The sequence below is a fragment of the Podarcis erhardii genome (genome assembly GCF_964252035.2).
Source record: "Podarcis erhardii genome assembly, chromosome: 10".
Lineage (NCBI taxonomy): Eukaryota > Metazoa > Chordata > Lepidosauria > Squamata > Lacertidae > Podarcis > Podarcis erhardii.
Window position 1 is genome coordinate 53,743,578 of NC_138500.1, and position 18,257 is coordinate 53,761,834.

The window sequence follows — 18,257 nt, forward strand, 5'->3', positions numbered from 1 at the left end:
TCTATGTAAGCTGGGTTTTTTTGTTCAGAAAAGCATCCTATAAATATTTTAGAATACTAAATAAATAAAGAAGACTTAAGATCAATGCGACAGCAGACAAGGAAACCAGTGGAGAGGTGCAGGACCATAATTCAGTTAAAAGCCTTGGCTATGTTGAATGGGTTTTGTCTACCATAACAATGAGTCTCCTGCCTCAATCTACTCAGGAAGGTATGGTGCCACTAGATGAGAAAATCAGCTGTATCAGCTTCAACTCTTGGGGCGTTCAGTTCTCTCCAATGGATAGTGAATACATACATGTTTGCAACTTTTATATACCGGAGAACAACATTACACATCATCAGCATATTTTATTGACATGGTGGGTTCATATCTATTCACAAATGTTATAAACTTTACCCTGTCTATATATTTTTCTCTCTATAAGTGTGTTTAAAAATTATACTGTCTTCTAATGAAGTATTTGAAACCTGACAACTTGGCTCAAATGAATACTAAATATAGATGGAAAGCACACTGTGTTTCAAAGCTAAGCTTGTGAGTTTAGTTGAGACACTCCAATGGCATTCCAAAGGACAAGAGGAATAGCATACAGAATGTATTCTACTTGAACGAAATACTGGAATTCTTCTGAAATGATTTAGAATTAGACTCTGGAGAATTATTCTGAATTCTGGACATGGTTAAAGATGTAAGTAACCTTCAGTTTTTATGGTTTAAAATCTGCTAATATTTATTCTTTGGTTAGCTGGATTTGTTTTCAGATCTTTGGTTAACTGCTGTTACCTTTTCTGCTAACTTCTCTCTTCATCCTGAATAAATTTAAATGGGGGGGGGGACAAGTGATGAGTCAAAGACCAAATCAATACTGACACCAACTCACTCAAATGCACGAAAGGTTATAGTTACCGTGTTAAGAGCGGCTGAGTTTTGAGTGCTCATGCTGTTAGCTTCTGCTTCCAGCCACACTCAAGGGAAAGAAAACACAAATCACATGCAACTTCTTGGTTTTAATTTTTCATTAGACTTAAGTGCACAGCAGGACAGCTGGCTTTTTCAAACTATACTTAAAACCAGTCAAAGCAAATTACATTGACTAGAGCAGAGTTAATTAGAAGACTCTTCCATAGTTCTTGCTTGTTGATTCCCTTAACAGGAAACGTTGAGGAAAACATCTCCCTCAGGGATTTCAAAAAATGCTATGAATACTGGTGGTGAACCTTTAGAATTCTGTGCAACTTGGGTTAAAGCACTGTGTCTGGTCCTTTGTTGAGGGAAACCAAAAATAGAAATAATGAATCATTATATGGCTGTGTTTGATATGGCTCCCTTCCCTGAGTCACAGTTTCCCATGGGAGCAATAATCCCTTCGTCCTGAACGCAGTGTTACATATATAACATATTTTTGATCAGAATGGGCCTGTTCGTTGCAACCAGAGCTTTCCTTGCAATCCTCACTAGTTCAGAAAAGTTCTGCAAATCTTATTTTTTATCACTAATCAGTATTTTTTCCTCCATCTCTTTACTAATGGGAACCTTTTGCTTAGCTTCCTTGTATTTGAATATATAATACCCTGACGCACGGTTCTAAGAGAGATTGACAGCAAATAAGCATGCAGAATGGTACAGGCACATGTGATGAAAGCTGATGTAGCTGTCAGGGATTTCATCTTTGTGCCTCAGGATTGGCTGTTAGTACTGTTAGGATGCAGGTGGCGCTGTGGGTGCCTAGGACTTGCAGATCAGAAGGTCGGCGGTTCGAATCCCCGCGATGGGGTGAGCTCCCATTGCTCGGTCCCTGCACCTGCTAACCTAGCAGTTCGAAAGCACGTCAAAGTGCAAGTAGATAAATAGGTACCGCTCAGGCGGGAAGGTAAATGGCGTTTCCGTGCGCTGCTCTGGTTCACCAGAAGCGGCTTAGTCATGCTGGCCACATGACCCGGAAGCTGTACGCCGGCTCCCTCGACCAATAAAGTGAGATGAGCGCCGCAACCCCAGAGTCGGCCATGACTGGACCTAATGGTCAGGGGTCCCTTTACCTTTACCTTTACAGAGCCAACCAGCTCATTTCAACACTACAATGCTGTGCATAAGAGATGAAGTATGAGTAAGAGATAACATAAGATGAGTCTGCTAGATCAGGCCAATGGTTCAGCATCTAGCCCAGTATCCTGTTCTCACAGTGGCCAACTGGATACCTGGACATGAGTGCAATAGTATTCTGCTCACCTGCCCAGTTTCCCAGAAACTGATACTCAGATGCATGAGGTCTCTGACAGGGGAGGTCATAGCGAGTAGCCCTTGATAGCTTTGTCTGCCACAAATTTGTCTAATCCTCTACTTAAAGCCATCAACGTTTGAGGTCATCACTGCTTCCTGTGGGAGCAAGCGCCAACATGCTGCATGAGAAAGTTACCGTATGTCATCCTACAGACGTTTTACCCATCACTGAGCTTATATATGGCAGTTCAAACGTACACCAGTGGTACAGTGGGACTTTCTGATGTGCAGACATTCTTCATGACAGCCCCTACGGCCACATCTCCATAGCCACGTCCATTCTAAAACTATTATACAAGGGAGGAAGGGGGAATTAACCAACCTATTATGGCTGTAATACCAAGCCAGCTTTCCCCCACTTTGCTTGAAATTCATAAGACGAACCTGCAGGAGCAGTCCAATGGCCCATCTATTCCAGCATTTTCTTCTGACAGTGGCCAACTAGATGCCTATAGGAAGGCAGCAAGCTGGAGTTGAATTCAAAAGCACTTTCCCCAGTTGTGATCCACAGCCAGGGCTGCCCCACCCATGAGACAAGGCCTTGGGTGGCAGAATCCACAGGGGCAGCAGATCCCAATGTGGATCTTTATTCCCCCCTTGTTCCCAATGTAGAGCTTCATGCTCCTCTTCTTCCCTAGCAGGGAGGAGGCTGCCATTTTGTGGTTTGCCTCAAAGGTCCAAATGTCTTGGGCTGGCCTTGTTCACAGCAACTGGCATTCAGAGGCTTGCTGCTTCCAACAGTGTAAATAGGACATCTCGCCTGATGGAGAGTTCTGGTGGACTCAGTAGCTTGGCGTATGACATTTTGGTTGGTCATAATTAATGGATTTTGGACTTTTCCAAATTTAATTTAATTTAAGCCTTAGTCCTGCCAAACATATTTCTTCCTCTATTTCCACTGAGAAAGGCTTATTTATTTGGCATACGGAAGACGGGCAAATAGAGACCCAGGAAATGCCATCGCCAATCTTGTAGGAAAATAAGTCGTGGGGCTGCTCACTCCTGCTCCAACACCTCACTTAGGTAGACTGAGGTACAGTGATAGATTTCAGCAGTATAAGTGAATACAGTGGTACCTTGGGTTAAGAACTTAATTCGTTCTGGAGGTCTGTTCTTAACCTGAAACTGTTCTTAACCTGAGGTACCACTTTAGCTAATGAGGGCTCCTGCTGTTGCCGTGCCGCTGCTGCATGATTTCTGTTCTCATCCTGAAGCAAAGTTCTTAACCTGAGTTACTACTTTTGGGTTAGCGGAGTCTGTAACCTGAAGCGTCTGTAACCTGAAGTGTCTGTAACCCGAGGTACCACTGTAATACTTCCACATTGTTAAGAAGCAGTCTAATTTTTCAGTTTGAGATAAAAGCATAAGGGCCCCTTACAGTCAATACTGAAGAAAAGATGACTCGGGAGACTTGTGGCACAGAAACCAAGGCACAGGGAAGAAAGTTGGCCAGATATTTTTAATGTCATTCAGCTTGTCCTTGGTGAACTGCCAAAAGGGTAAAAGGTGAAGCCGAGCAGACATTTGTGCACAGCATCAGAACAAGTTGGAAACAAGAAACTTCTCGCAATGTTTGAGAACTTCCTTTGCAGCAGCCCTTTAGCCAGATTTCCTTATTGAGTGGGATGACCACATTTCTGAGTGCAGCGTTTTTTGTGGGGTGGGGAAGCACATGGCCCCAGCCAATTTCCCGCTCTACTTACTTGTGGGAGAGGATGTGGGAAGGCCAGGAGGAGGGAAAGGTAGTGACCTTACCCCTTACTCCTTCTCTTCCATGCAGAGTAAAATTCATATTTACATAGCCCATTATGTAGGTTAACAGAAAATTTAGTTTGAGCACCAGGCATTAAATGACTGGCATATTTTTTTTGCTTTATAAGAAAAAGGGATGTTAATGATACAGTGAACAAGGTGAAACTGAAAGGTATAAAACAAACAGAATAATCTTTGCAAAGTTAAAGATTTGTGTGGAGTTTGTTTTTTCAAAAATTCAATCTAATCTTGTTCCTGACCTTCAGATTTTCCTTCCTGTTAACTGGATGTTATATAAAGTACTAACTAAAACAACTGGAAACTAATTGTGGAATGCAAATAGATTTTTAAAAAACTGGTTGCTGCATTCATTTTTCTGCCCAGAAACCCAGAAAAAGTCTCATACTGAGCTTCACACATTGGGGAAAATCAGAAATAAGGCCTGAGCAACCAGTCAGTTAACTGTAAAGTGTACACAGCCATGTTTTTATTCCTCTAGGGCTGTTTCATTCTTTGCCATCAGGTATACAATAAAAAGAAGAAAAAATAGCCACTCTGATTGTGATTACAGTGGTACCTCGTGTTAAGTACTTAATTCATTCCAGAGGTCCGTACTTAACCTGAAACCATTCTTAACCTGAAGCACCACTTTAGCTAATGGGGCCTCCTGCTGCTGCTGCCCCGCCGGAGCACAATTTCTGTTCTCATCCTGAAGCAAAGTTCTTAACTTGAAGCACTATTACAGGGCTACTCTGCACCCTTCAGTATTTTCCTCCGTTTCTGCTGTTAGTTTACATGTTTTCTCCTTCATTCCACATTCTTCAGATGAGGCCTGTGAGACTTCTCATGTCTCCCCATTAGCTGCCCCATGAATGGGGGGGGGGGGGAGGCGCCTGTGTCAGCCACCATTACCATGATCGCTCACAGAGAGTAGTTCTTGGCACCTCTCCTTTGTTCAGAGTGGCGGGGAAGATCCTAGCAAAAGTGTAAGCATGTGTGTTCCAAGTAGGAGAAACTGAGTGACCACAAACAGGAGCTGAGCAGCAAAAGCAAACAGTGCCTTGTGCATTCTGGATTTTTGAGGGCATATTTACTGAGCAGGTGACATAGGAGGTACTGAACTCCATAACAGCAGCCATCAAGGTCATACGGAAAACCTCGGTGAAAAGTTAAACATCATCAGCATCAACAACAGCTTTCTTTTTGGAGGTTGCCATCATAGGTGTTTGCTGCCTAGAACAGCAAATATATTGATTAGAGACATGTTGCCAAGTTTCATTAAAAAAAGAAGAAGCCAGCATGGTGTAGTGGTTAAGAGCGGTGGACTTCTGGTGAACCGGGTTCGCTTCCCTGCTCCTCCACATGCAGCTGCTGGGTGACCTTGGGCCAGTCACACTTCTCTGAAGTCTCTCAGCCTCACTCACCTCACAGAGTGTTTGTTGTGGGGGAGGAAGGGAAAAGAGATTGTTAGCTGCTCTGAGACTCCTTAGGGTAGTGATAAAGCGGGATATCAAGTCCAAACTCTCTTTCTTCTTCTTCTTCATAGGTGTGATGGAAAGTTCTTCCGTGGAAAGTGACTTACAAAACTTTCATAAAGAAAGGAAGCTTTATGCAGTTGATTCTTTGAACAACTTAAATGAACAAAATCTTTGTGCAGATCGATATCGGCATGCTGGTATGTATGCTGCAGACCATTTGTCAACCACCTTTCGGGATATCAGATTAACGCTACTCGTTTTGTGGCTTATTTGTCTAGATAAATGTGTTCTCAGGGTGGTTTAGTAAGAAGGGACCAGGTGTTAACTGTGCATCTAAACCATGGGTAGTCAATGTAGACTCCAACTTGAGTCAGCACCTTGCAAGGTTAAATTAACAAGTTGGCATTCACAATAGGTGGACAGCGTGGTTTGTGTGAGAGACATAGCTTAAATCTATCTGTCTTCTGTGCACATTTTAAGGTAATAGTTCAAAATATATGACTATAGGTTTATTTACACAACTGTGCAAAACTATGATTTTCTTTGAAGATGGGGCTTAGTGGTGATATATGTTTTCTTCCAAAGAGTGAATTTTGGCAGCTGCCATTTGTCGTACCAAAGTGCTCCAGGGGTAATAAAAACTGCAGTGGCCAAAAAAATCCGTTCTGCACAACAGTTAAAGAACTGTACAGAGACTCTGTCTTCTGTTTCCTTTGATTTTTCTGTTATATGATAATATCACTGATTTATGAATAAACACTGAACTGGTAGTGATGGCATTCTACTAAGCTGCTTTGAGTCACTCTGAAAATAAAGCAGGGTTTTTTTTTTTATAAATAGAACAATATGCTGAGGCTGTTAAAAAATTGTTAATTGCCTACTTGTTCACTGCTTTTCAGGCTATGAACAATGTGCTTCGTCCATTAGCTGCTTTCAATGTGTACCTCTTTCTTTCTCTAGAACTTTTTAGCTGCCGTATATTTCCCCGCTGAATTAATTAGCTGCATGCGCAGCACAATCCCACGCATGTTCCCAGAGAAGTCAGTCCCAATGTGCTTGCTTCCAAATCAATACATTTAGGACTGCCTTAAAACGCCGTATATATTTATTTGATAGATCTTATATTTCACCATTCTTCCCAGATTGTCCTCCATCCAGGCACTGACCAGACCCAGATCTGCTTAGCTTCATTGAGTTGGCTACGTCCTTTGTCTTCAGAAGGTGCCCTTAATCAGCTTGTCAGAAGGCTATGAGATTTTCATTTTGTCTGGTTGTTCTATTTCGATCTGAATCATTTGACTCTAAACTTCACTATTTCAGGGATGGGGAGCCTGTGGCCCTCCAGAATGAAAAAGAAAGAAAGAAAGAAAGAAAGAAAGAAAGAAAGAAAGAATCTTTATATGCGCCAGCCATCGGCCATAGCAATAAAACAACAATGCTATATACAAATAATTGAAATAAAAAGTCAATTATATAAAATACATTTTAGGGTTTTGTGTGGCCCTCCAGATATTGTTAGACTCCAGCTCCCATCATCTCTTACCATTGGCCTTGCTGGGTGGAACTGATGAGAGTTGAAGTCTAACTGCATCTGAAGGGCCACTGCTTCCCTCTCTGCTGTGGAAATGCAACCCTTTCTGGGATCATCGTTTCTTCAGCAAGGGTTCAGTTGACCATGATATTCCCTTGACAAGACAGATAAGTTTCCCCGCTCCATATAGCCACATCCGATAATCATTTTTCAGTTGCTCCACCCTAATTTTATTCTCATGTGTATTTGTCTCTACTGTACACATGGTAACAAATATTATTTTTAGCTCTCTGTGCTCAACTCCCTTGCAGTGTTCTGAAAGTTCTTTGGAAGTTATTGTCTCTTGGCAGCATTCCACATTTTGATGCTGGAACAGATACAGAATCCTGTAGCTTGTCCTTAACTTAGAAAGCGTGCCTATATACAATTTGTCTGAAAGTTCTCGGTAAAATGTGTGCTGTAGAATGGTTTGTTTGTAATCAAATGGACAGGCGTGTCAGGACTATCTCTAAGTGACTTGAGTCCCTCAGCGTGGTGCCCTTTGCCAGCCTGCAGCTTTTCCCTCTAGGTCGCATCACAACTGACTCTGCCCTCCAATCACAGGCTTTGTCCTTCTAACTCTCTAAGAGCTGGAGGAGGGGCCCCACCCATTTTTCATCTGGCACGAAGCCGCCTTTCCTTTGTTGTCTTAATGGCCCATTGCCTTTCTTTTGTTCCCGGCTGTTATCTCACCAGGAAGCTAGCCTGGCTTGATTAGCTTTTAAGGCTTGCTAGGATTATACAGGTATCGCACCCAGAAACTCATAACAATATTATAAAACATGAGAGGGGTAGGGGTGTGTGTGTCCTGATAACCTGTATTATGTGGTGCCACTCAGCGCTGCTAAGGGTTACTATGGGCTTCCAGTATGGTGAATTCATCTTAGCACTAGAGTTTGCAAATCAATGCAGGCTTTGAGTTTTTAAAGGACTGCTTCTCAGAGCCATTTGTTTTCCCTTCATTTGACTTCAGAGGGCTGCTCTCCAGTATGCGGTTTGGGAATGCAGCCTTGGAGATGTGTGCTCTTGCCCTCTAACATTCAGACAGATGCCCTCTTTATGGCTGTCAGCTGTTTTTACGCAGGAATCTGTGATCAGCTTTCTAAATTGCAAACATCCTTGGGAATTTTATTATTATGTTTTCAAGTAATGTTTTTATGAGATTTTTTAAATGCCCCAGTTAATGCAATGCCTTTGTGTATGCTAAGATAAATATGAAAACTGAAATTTCTACATTATTTCTTTTGTTTATTACATTTATATCCCACTTTTCCTCCGAGAAGTCCAAGGTGGCATACACTGCTTTCTTCCTCTTCATTTTTATCCTCACAACAACCCTATGGGGCTAAGAGACAGTGACTGGCCCCACGTCACCCAGTGAGCTTCATGGCTGAGCAGGGATTTGAAACCTGATCTCCCAGGTCTTAGTCCAGCATGCTAACCACTATACCACATTGGCTCCCCACCATATTTATGTGCTGAAATGCATTATCAGGTGCTCATTTATTTATATTGGATCTCAACATGGGTGATATATAACGCAGCAAGCCTGGAACCATTTTAAATGAGCTTCTGAAATAGGTCCCTTCAGTTTAGCCTGGGTAGAGGCGCAAGGCTGCATTTCTATTTTGGCCAAGAACACAGCAGCGCCACACTGTTAGCAGCTTGGCAGGGTTTCTTGCTCACGGATGGTTTTCAATACTTTAATCTAAATTCTCTTGGCCAGCTCACTTTCTAAGGACTGCCCATTAAGCAGAGCGGACAAGAGACATTTGTTAAAGATAGCTTACTGTGTTTGAGAGCCCACCCTAAGGGTATTCCACATTTCATTCCTGTGACTGGGAAGCTGCCTCCATCGTGATGGAACTCAATAAACTTAACACATAATAGGTTTGTTATGAATTGGAGGAAATGGAGGAAAGAGGGGGACAACTATTAAAAGTCTGCAAACTTTGGTTTCTCCTCAGGCACTAAGATTTGTGTTAGAAAAATTAGGCTTGCTCTCAAAATTTGTCCAGCACAGCCAATTCTTCAAGTAGGGATTTATGCTAGTCCACTCTGTTGATTCTCTGAGGGCTTTCTGTGACTTTAAAAATGGTTCTGTTCATGCCTGGCAGAGAAGAATCAGGGCAGTTGTGGGGAAACTTTGACCCGCCGGATTTCCTTCCATGCCTAGCCATGTTTGCTGGGGCTGACGGGAATTGTAGTTCAATAACAACTGGAAGGTCAAAGGTTCCCCACACCTGTCCTAGGAGGTTGTTAAAAGTCAGCTACTTATTATGTCGTCACAATTTTCTCTGTGCCTCACGTCCAGTCAAGAGTGTGCCAAGAAGTCAGAGTCAAAGGAAGGCAGAAGAAAACATCAAAGTCAGAAATTTGTTGTTGCTCAGGCAAGGACTCCAAACAAGCAGCCGCTTATAGCCTTTCCTGTCCATTGACCAACCTGGAGTCAGTCCAGGGCCAGAATTGCTCCTCCCATGGGCAATCACAGGTGGAAGACATCTTGCACTTTTTACTATATTGCTCACTATACACTGGACCCAGGAGGCGATTTTTCACCCGACCATCCGTACAGGAAAGATGTCTCTCCCCAGCGGAGAAGGTCCTTTGGCTTCTTAGCAATGTAAACGCTTCAGTGACTCATAAAGACATCCTTTTTGCTTTGGCAGCCCAAAAGATCAGAAAGAAGACTCTGGACCAGGCTTCCTCAAACTCGGCCCTCCAGATGTTTTGAGACTACAATTCCCATCATCCCTGACTACTGGTCCTGCTAGTTAGGGATTATGGGAGTTGTAGGCCAAAAACAACTGGAGGGCCAAGTTTGAGGAAGCATGCGCTGGACAATTTAGCAGTGAACTGTAAGGGAGACACAGAGACCTAAATAGAGACTATTATTTGTGGCACGGCACCCCTTTTGCTTGTATTTATTTTTGATTCAGATTTGTCATGGCCAATGGCTAATACAATAAAGTTATTTGGATTGGTTGGCTCCCCACATGGGCCAATCACACACACGGACACATCTGAAGTAACAGTCTATTGAGTAAGCATGTGATGCATTTTAAGTCACCTTTTAAGTGAATAATTGCTCATCACGCTGAAATTAAGAGTTTCTTGAATGACTTGATGGTGGTGCATTACTTAGCAGGGGGGATACATGGCTCCAGTTCAGAAATTATTAGCATTTCCCATTATTGTCTTCTTAAAACCAGAGCCAACTTGCTATGTTTATTCTCAAAGGCCATTGCATATTTTCCTCTTAGAATTTTGTCTTTGTTTTACAGCAGTCTGGGAAGAGAACTTACACAGTCGGAGGTGTTTGACAATTCAAAACAGCATGAGATGCCAAAGCTGGTTCTTTGTCACATTGATCATTACTTTAATTGTCAGCTTGGCGCTAGTTTCCTTTGTAATAATCTTAATAGGTAAGTAAGCATGCCTTTGTTCTTACGATATCGATTGCAAGGGGAGGATAGGATGGAATTTAATGGCCTAGATTCTATATGTTTTGTAGCATGCTCTCATCTTTGATATGTGGCACAATGGATAAATGAATAGATGAATGAATGAACGAACAATGCTCACAGTGGCAATAAAAAAGTATTTTAGTATAAAGCTGTGTGAATAGCTAAGAAGCTGATCTTATGTGAATGGAAATCTAAAACCCACCATCCAGTCAACATTGCCTTGTTTTGCAACTGGCAGGGAGGGAACAGGTGGTTTATATTAAAAGAGACTTGGGTAATGCAATTTGATCTCCCTTCATATGGTGTTTTAGAAATGCTATGTGATTCTCCTGTTCCTCTCCAACCCCCTTCTCTCTCTCCTTTGTACTTTCCTAGGATAGGCATGGGAAAGAATGAGAATGGGAGTATGTGGGCGTGTAAATGTGCACAGTTGGTGCGATTTTGGCTGGAAGTTTGTTGGAGGTGGGCTAAATTCTGTACATGAAAAGGGAGGAACTCAGAGGAATTTGGGAATTATGATTGTCACAAATGGTAATACAAAGGCAATGTTTTGAAATTATAAATCACATGATATAATAAAATGTATAATATTGTGGGGGGGGGTTAAAGTCATTTAAAATGGAGAACTGCTGCTGAAATGTTACTCCAGGAAGGCAGAGATGAACACCAAATAAATGCAGAAGAACACGATCTTTGGCTCAGTGGATCAGGGTTAGTGTGAATGCCAAAAAACTATTAGTCATGATTTTCTGATAAAAAGTTATATTTGCTGCTGTCCCCCACTCTTAAGCACAGTTAACTTTGCTTGGGACATGGCAAAGTAATAAACGCAGCAGTCTTGTAAAGAGCCAGTGTGGTGTAGTGGTTAAGAGCGGTAGTCACGTAATCTGGGTAACCGGGTTCGCGTCTCCGCTCCTCCACATGCAGCTGCTGGGTGACCTTGGGCTAGTCACAGTTCTTTGAAGTCTCTCAGCCCCACTCACCTCACAGAGTGTTTGTTGTGGGGGAGGAAGGGAAAGGAGAATGTTAGCTGCTTTGAGACTCTTTAAAGGGAGTGAAAGGCGGGATATGAAATCCAAACTACTACTCTTCTTCTTCTTCTTCTTCTTCTTCTTCTTCTTCTTCTTCTTCTTCTTCTTCTTCTTCTTCTTCTTCTGCAATTCCCTGTATTATGAACCATATTCAGTCTGACAATCTGAGTGCTGGTTTAAACATTGCCTTTTCTTCCATAGTTCACACTGGAGACAAGATGGATGAAGTGTCAAGAAAAATAGTGCTAGAAAAGAAGAGCATTGATGACCTTAAGGAATTAAACGACATGATTTTGCAATACCTTAATCAGACAGAATGGATGGGGAGTATAGGAAACTTCAGCACAAAGCAAGCAAGGGAACCAGGTCCAGGCTATTGACTAAGGGAATATTGAGCAGCTGGAAGGATTAGGAGAGTGTGTCATTTTTGCAATAAAATCCACTCTCAGTATACTTACCTAATTCCTGACATCTGTGCAACAAAGCTTTTTATCAGTCATTCTGCAGGCTCCATAACTCTTAATAGTGAACTTTAAAAAGCCTGCTAAGCATTTGTTTCTAGAACTATGGTGCATAGGTTCTTGCTCATTCCTTTGGTTATTTATATGGATGAACTTAGTTAAAATACGTCTGATTTTGAGGTGATGCATCTAGATCCCACACCTACAGACACTTGCAGATGGCGCAACATCCTGTATTGTGGTTCCCGTTTCTTGTTCAGTATAAACAAAAAAATTAGCATCTGCTTTCTCTAAGGTTACATATGTTTATAGTGGCACATCATAAAGTGCCTGCTTTGTCTTGTGTTATAAAATTTGCAAGTGAAGGTAAATGGGATTTACTCCTTTGCAAAGCACACTTTTAGGTTTTTTTATTATTATACAATTAAGGCAAGCCTTGATTTGCATCAGTGCAAATGTTCGGCTGGTTTCACACATGTGTATACATCACATGCTTTCTCAACACTTTAAGACTCTCAGCCAAATGTGTGAATTGTTTCTGTTGAAAAGCATTGTTTGAGATGACATCTAGTGTTGTGAAAGTTCTATCTATAGTGATTAATCTGTTCAATGAAGGCTGCTTGATCCCAGACATAGCACCGGGTAGATCCTTTTGAAAGTCCCTCCCAGCTGTTATTGCCCGCTAAATGTGCTACTTGCAGTAAACAGCATTTGGGAGTAAAAAAAAAATGGCAGGAAACAATTGCATATCCCAATGAAGTTTAGGTGGGTTCCCACGAGGCAAGACACAGTGATAACAGCAAGAACCTTTATTGAACTACATAAGCGGGAAACAGAGGCAAAGCAACTGCTTATATACATTTCTGAAAACCTGGGCCACTCCCACTCCTAACGAGATTGGGTGTCTAAACTCCCAAGCTGCGAATCCTGACTCAGAGTTCAAGGGCCAATGGCAGAGGCCCAAATCCTGAAATGTTCTGTAATTGGACATCATGTATCGAATCAGAACACAGGACCTCAGAATCCTTAGTCCAGACTCAAGCTCAAGTCAACACAGACCACTGAATACGTAACAGTCCCCATTCTGGGTTCAAAACACGTTCCAGATTGAAGTCCTGTGCCTGCTTTTTCTTCAAAATGAAAGCATTCTTTTATTTTATAAAAATCGTGTTTATTGTAACATGTAGCTTGGCCCTCATTGACACTATTAACTCTTTTTGTGCATGGTTCTTGCTGTAGTAATTTTCCAGAAACGCAGAAGTGTTCTTCTTGTGTGTATTTGCTTTTTATGTTTGCATGCCAGCAATCAGGGACTCCCCTGGCTGCACCACAGGTATACTAACACTACACAAAATGAGTGACAACCAGACATGTATATGGGGAATATCTCCATGGATTAGAGGTTTACCTGCCATGCTCACATCTTGTATAACTAGGATTTAACTAAAGCACCAGGAAAATGCAATCCCAAAGAAAGCAAAAGTCATTGTCAGATGGTACCGAATGAAATACAGTATTTCTGAAATCGTGACAACTCAACATTGTAAAAATCAGGTGCTTAGCTAAGAGTCCAGCTCTGGCATGATTACAGTTAGCGCTTCCTGCCAAAAGGGGAGGAAAAACATCCAAGCGGTTTACAGTTTGAGCTTTATAACAAAGGATTCACGTACAGAGATGAATCATAAACAACTACATTTGCTTATCAGAACCAGCTCCAGCGTTTTCAGTTCAGGAATGGATTTATATAACTGCATTTCCTGACTATTTGCTGTCTTCTAGACTGGTTTGCCACTGTTTGCAATGCACTTCACGATGCACTGATTTAAAGTCCTGAATAGCAATGAGCTTGTTCCAAAGGAATGAGACTCACATCCATGCAGCCCATTTATAATTCCGAAGAACGAGCAATGTTGCAGATTAGTGGAAAGGCACATTCAACATTTATCAATAATTATGGTTTCTTTTGTTTCCCAGTTGTATCCTCTACTTAGCAGCCCTTCACTCCACTTTTATCCAGGCTGAGGAATACAGTATAGCTTACCTGCAAAGTGACAAGGAACCATTAATAAGCTTAAAGCAGAAAACACTGAATCAGCTGAAGTTTGGGATTATGCCGAAAAGAGAGCAAATTACATCACATAACCACTGCACTGAAGGACCAAAATGAATCCGAAGGTCATCTTGTCCAATTTCCTACAGTAAGAATTTTCATATTGTTACAAGCTCTCTATCCTTGTTAAAGTGGGGATAAATGGTTTCTGGGGCAGAACTACAGGAGTTCATTTTCTTGGGATGAAAGAATACTCTGGAGATTCATGGTATCTTTTAAACATTTGCTTCATGTGAACAGAGCATACTGGCAGCAAATAAGTGCTCTTTCAGCAAGTAGCAGTGCCACTGATGTGGCATCAGATTGTCCCCAGGAAGCAAAACATGTTGTGCAACTTGCCTGTAGGCTGTATCCCCAGATCTGGCTAATGTGAGCTAGAAACTCTCATCCCTTTTCCTTGTGCTTCTCTATGACAATTGAAACTGCAAACTTCTCCCTCCCACCCAGCCTCTTTGCTCCCTTTCCTCATTCCCAATGGGTATGTCATTTCAAAAGCTGGAGAGCAATACCCATCTATCAGGAGATTTTCTTTGATCTTTAGTGCCCACTGTTGAAAAACCAACCGATACATCCTGTATGTAACAATCAACTCTACAAAGAGCAGCCGACTATTAGCTGTAAAAAATAGCCATCTAGAGAAGAGCACATACAATCTGCAGTATAGTGTGCCATAAAAGAAAGAACAGGACCCCAGCCTAAAAATATTTATGTGCATTGATGGGTGTGGGCAAGAATATCTGCTGCTGAACAGATTGTCAATGCTTCCAGGGCTGTCAGTTCAGATAGTAATATAAAATTATTATTATTATTATTATTATTATTATTATTATTATTATTATTATTAATATTATTACCCCGCCCATCTGGCTGGGTTTCCCCAGCCACTCTGGGCGGCTTCCAACAAAAGATTAAAATACAATAGTCTGTTAAACTTTAAAAGCTTCCCTAAACAGGGCTGCCTTCAGATGTCTTCTAAAAGTCTGGTAGTAGTTTTTCTCTTTGACATCTGGTGGGAGGGTATTCCACAGGGCGGGTGCCACTACCAAGAAGGCCCTCTGCCTGGTTCCCTGTAACTTGGCTTCTCGCAGCGAGGGAACCGCCACTGTACCTCAGTGTCCAGGTAGAACGATGGGGGTGGAGACGCTCCTTCAGGTACTATATAACTGTTGCAAAGAACACCAAACACATTCACCAGAGAGCTGGATGTTTCTCTTTTCTCCCTACAGCATGCTTTTACATGTGCAGAATCCGATCCAGAAAAGCAATTTGTAAATATAAGTTAATGAATACCTTGCCAAGTTGAGGTGCGGAACTGAGCAAATACAGGGCCACTGATATGTAAAAAGCAATCTTAATAGTTCAAGCAAAGAAGTTATGCCACAAGTTAATCCTGCCGCTGAAACAAAGACAGGATTACTTATTGGCAGTTGAAGTGTGTGGCATAATTATGCCCGTAAATGCCTAAATAATGCTGCTTTTGCATCATGGGGTGCTCTTGGGAATTATGATGTACTTCATTTGCTTTCCCTCACCCCAGGAAACTCTGAGCACTGAAGTTTTGATTTGGGCCTTTGTTCCAAATATACTCAGAAAAATATGCTGAACATACCGTCCCACCAAGCAGGCAGATTGAGGCAGCTGCCTCGGGTGGCAAAATTCCAAGGGGTGGCACCACAAGGGCGCTCAGCCCACCTCTGCCACTGCCAGAGAAGTGAAAAGCAGTGGCAGCTTCTGGTAAGATATCATGAAATATCACAGTTCTCATGAGAGCTCGCCACCGTTTCTCCTTACTTATCTGGCGCTGCCATGGGTGTCACCCACCCCCTTGTACTGCCACCACCAAAGAAGTAAGGAAAAGCTGTTGTGACTTCTGGCAAGACCTTACAGACCTTTTGCGGGAACCTGGAAGCCACACACCTGTGACCCCCGCAAGCAAGACTTCAGTAAGTGGGTGGCAAGAGATAGTGTCGGGGAAGGGAAAGTACCTTGTTTTGCCTCTAGTGACAAAATGGGACAGGCCATCCATTTTAAAATGCATAACATAGTACAGTAAGTGTTTTGCTGTCAACTTGGTGTTTGAAGGTTGTGAATGTCCTGTATCTAGTTTCTGTTAAAAGCAAAACCCCTATGCAAAGTTGTTTTTTCTGGTGGCAAACTGTCCTGTAATGTGAGGCAATATTGTATTGTGCACTATTAAGGGAAGAAGGACCCCTGGTGGTCACGAGTTATTTAAAAGCAAGGACACAAACATTTAGGACGTTTTCACATGTGATTTTTTATTATTTAATTGAGATGCAGTTTATAAATGTTAACATTGGGTGGAATCCAAGGAGCTATTTCAGGCATATAAAGAAGCTTGGCAATGCCCAATGGAACTGTATTTTTTTCTCTTTCGCTTTTTTTTAAAAAATTGAACAGCAGGCTGCTTTGCCATATAAGCAGCAGCTTTGGACTATATCCTGTTTCAGAACCAAATTGTTATGTTGTGTTTGTTGCTGGTTGCTTTTCAAGAAGAAGACCAGGTGCCCCTTCAGTGTCTGAAACTAATTGCACAGTTGGATTGTTTTTATCCAGCTTTAGTAAATAGGATACAGAATACAGCCATATTCAAGCCTTCAATTGTATGCACTTTTGCTAGGGAGTAAGTTCTATTGGATTCAGACTTATTTCTGGGTGAACATGCATGGGATTGCATTGTACAAAATGAAGAGCATGCATGCTGCTTTTCTTACTAAAATGCATGTAAGCAAGTAATATAAGCAGCAATTTCAAAATCTATTGCTTATTTTACTTTTGTTTTGTCTCATGTGTTGTTTCATGTTTTAACGTTTTAAGTAGTTAGCCACCATGGGAATACTTTGTATCGAAGTATATCAATCTATGAAAAAAATAAACAGAAAATAAATGCCTCCCAGTGCCATATATTTTGAAGGGCGAAAGTAGCAATTTATGCACATGTATGCCCAGTATACATTATGTTTGCATTCTGCACTTGAGTACCAAAGTAGCATGAAAAGGTGCCCTTCAACTCTCTCCTAATTCTCTGATATTAACCTGAGCTCAACACAAATGCTTCTAGTTTTAGTGTTGTCTTTACAAGCCATTCAAGTTAATGGCTTTCATTGCAGTCACCCACTGTATGGTAATGACTCTTCCTATTCTCATACTGGAGAATTTGCATGAAGACAGTTGTTGAGCAGAGTCACATGAGGACATTTACCAGCTGGTCCCCAGAAAACTGAATGGGTGCCTGAACTGTCAAGGTTTGCGGGGAGGGACCTATGTGCAACAAATTAAAAACAAAAACAAAGAAACACAAACAGGACTCTTTGCAGTTTAGAAAGTGATAGGAAAATCCATTGAAACGTGGGATGAACAGATGAGAACTGAGATGTGTAAACTCCTCGTAAGTAAATCAGGATGAATGCTCATTGTCATACCACCTGGTAAACCAGGCATAGGCAAACTCTGGCCCTCCAGATGTTTGGGACTACAATTCCCATCATCCCTGACCACTGGTCCTGTTAGCTAGGGATGAAGGGAATTGTAGTCCCAAACATCTGGAGGGCCAGAGTTTGCCTATGCCTGTGGTAAACAAATGAGAACTAACGTTCAGACCACTGCTATGTACACATTAGCACCTTAAAATGCAGATCTCTTTCTTTTGATGTGTTTCAAGTCACACCTGCATGTTTTCCACAAATCAGAGAAGGGGTGGGATTTGGTTTTCTTAACGGTGCAACCCCCTCTGCCCGAACCTCCTATTCCTGAAGCTGTCTTCTGCATATAATGCACAACACCTGTTTCAAATGTATGCACCTCAACTTGACTGTAAAGTGAATGTGACTTAAGTTATTTATTTAGAAGCTGATTATAGGGGAAACTTATCTAGCAGCAGTATTTCTCCAGAAATCACAGGCTAGCTGTGGCTTGTGGCTAATATTGTGCATGCACAGCTTCAAAACCCAGTGGCGAAAGCGCAATGGCTGCAGAGTGATATGTAAACAGCCAACCGCTGCATAAATCAGAATGAATGCTGAACAAACAGGTCTGCTGCAAACCCAGTGTTTGCACGGAATTCCAGTGGAGAGCATACAGTTAATCCACT

The 18,257-nt window shown here is 41.8% G+C and overlaps 1 protein-coding gene across 1 annotated transcript; it reads left to right on the forward strand.

The window, feature by feature from the left end:
* The first annotated feature begins 504 nt into the window (after positions 1-504).
* On the forward strand, positions 505-14,946 carry LSMEM1 (leucine rich single-pass membrane protein 1). Its single transcript, XM_081878146.1, has 4 exons — positions 505-691; positions 5,579-5,707; positions 10,365-10,505; positions 11,780-14,946. The coding sequence occupies exons 2-4, from the start codon at positions 5,584-5,586 to the stop codon at positions 11,956-11,958; spliced, it is 444 nt and encodes a 147-aa protein (XP_081734272.1). The 5' UTR covers positions 505-691; positions 5,579-5,583; the 3' UTR covers positions 11,959-14,946.
* The last annotated feature ends 3,311 nt before the right edge of the window (positions 14,947-18,257 follow it).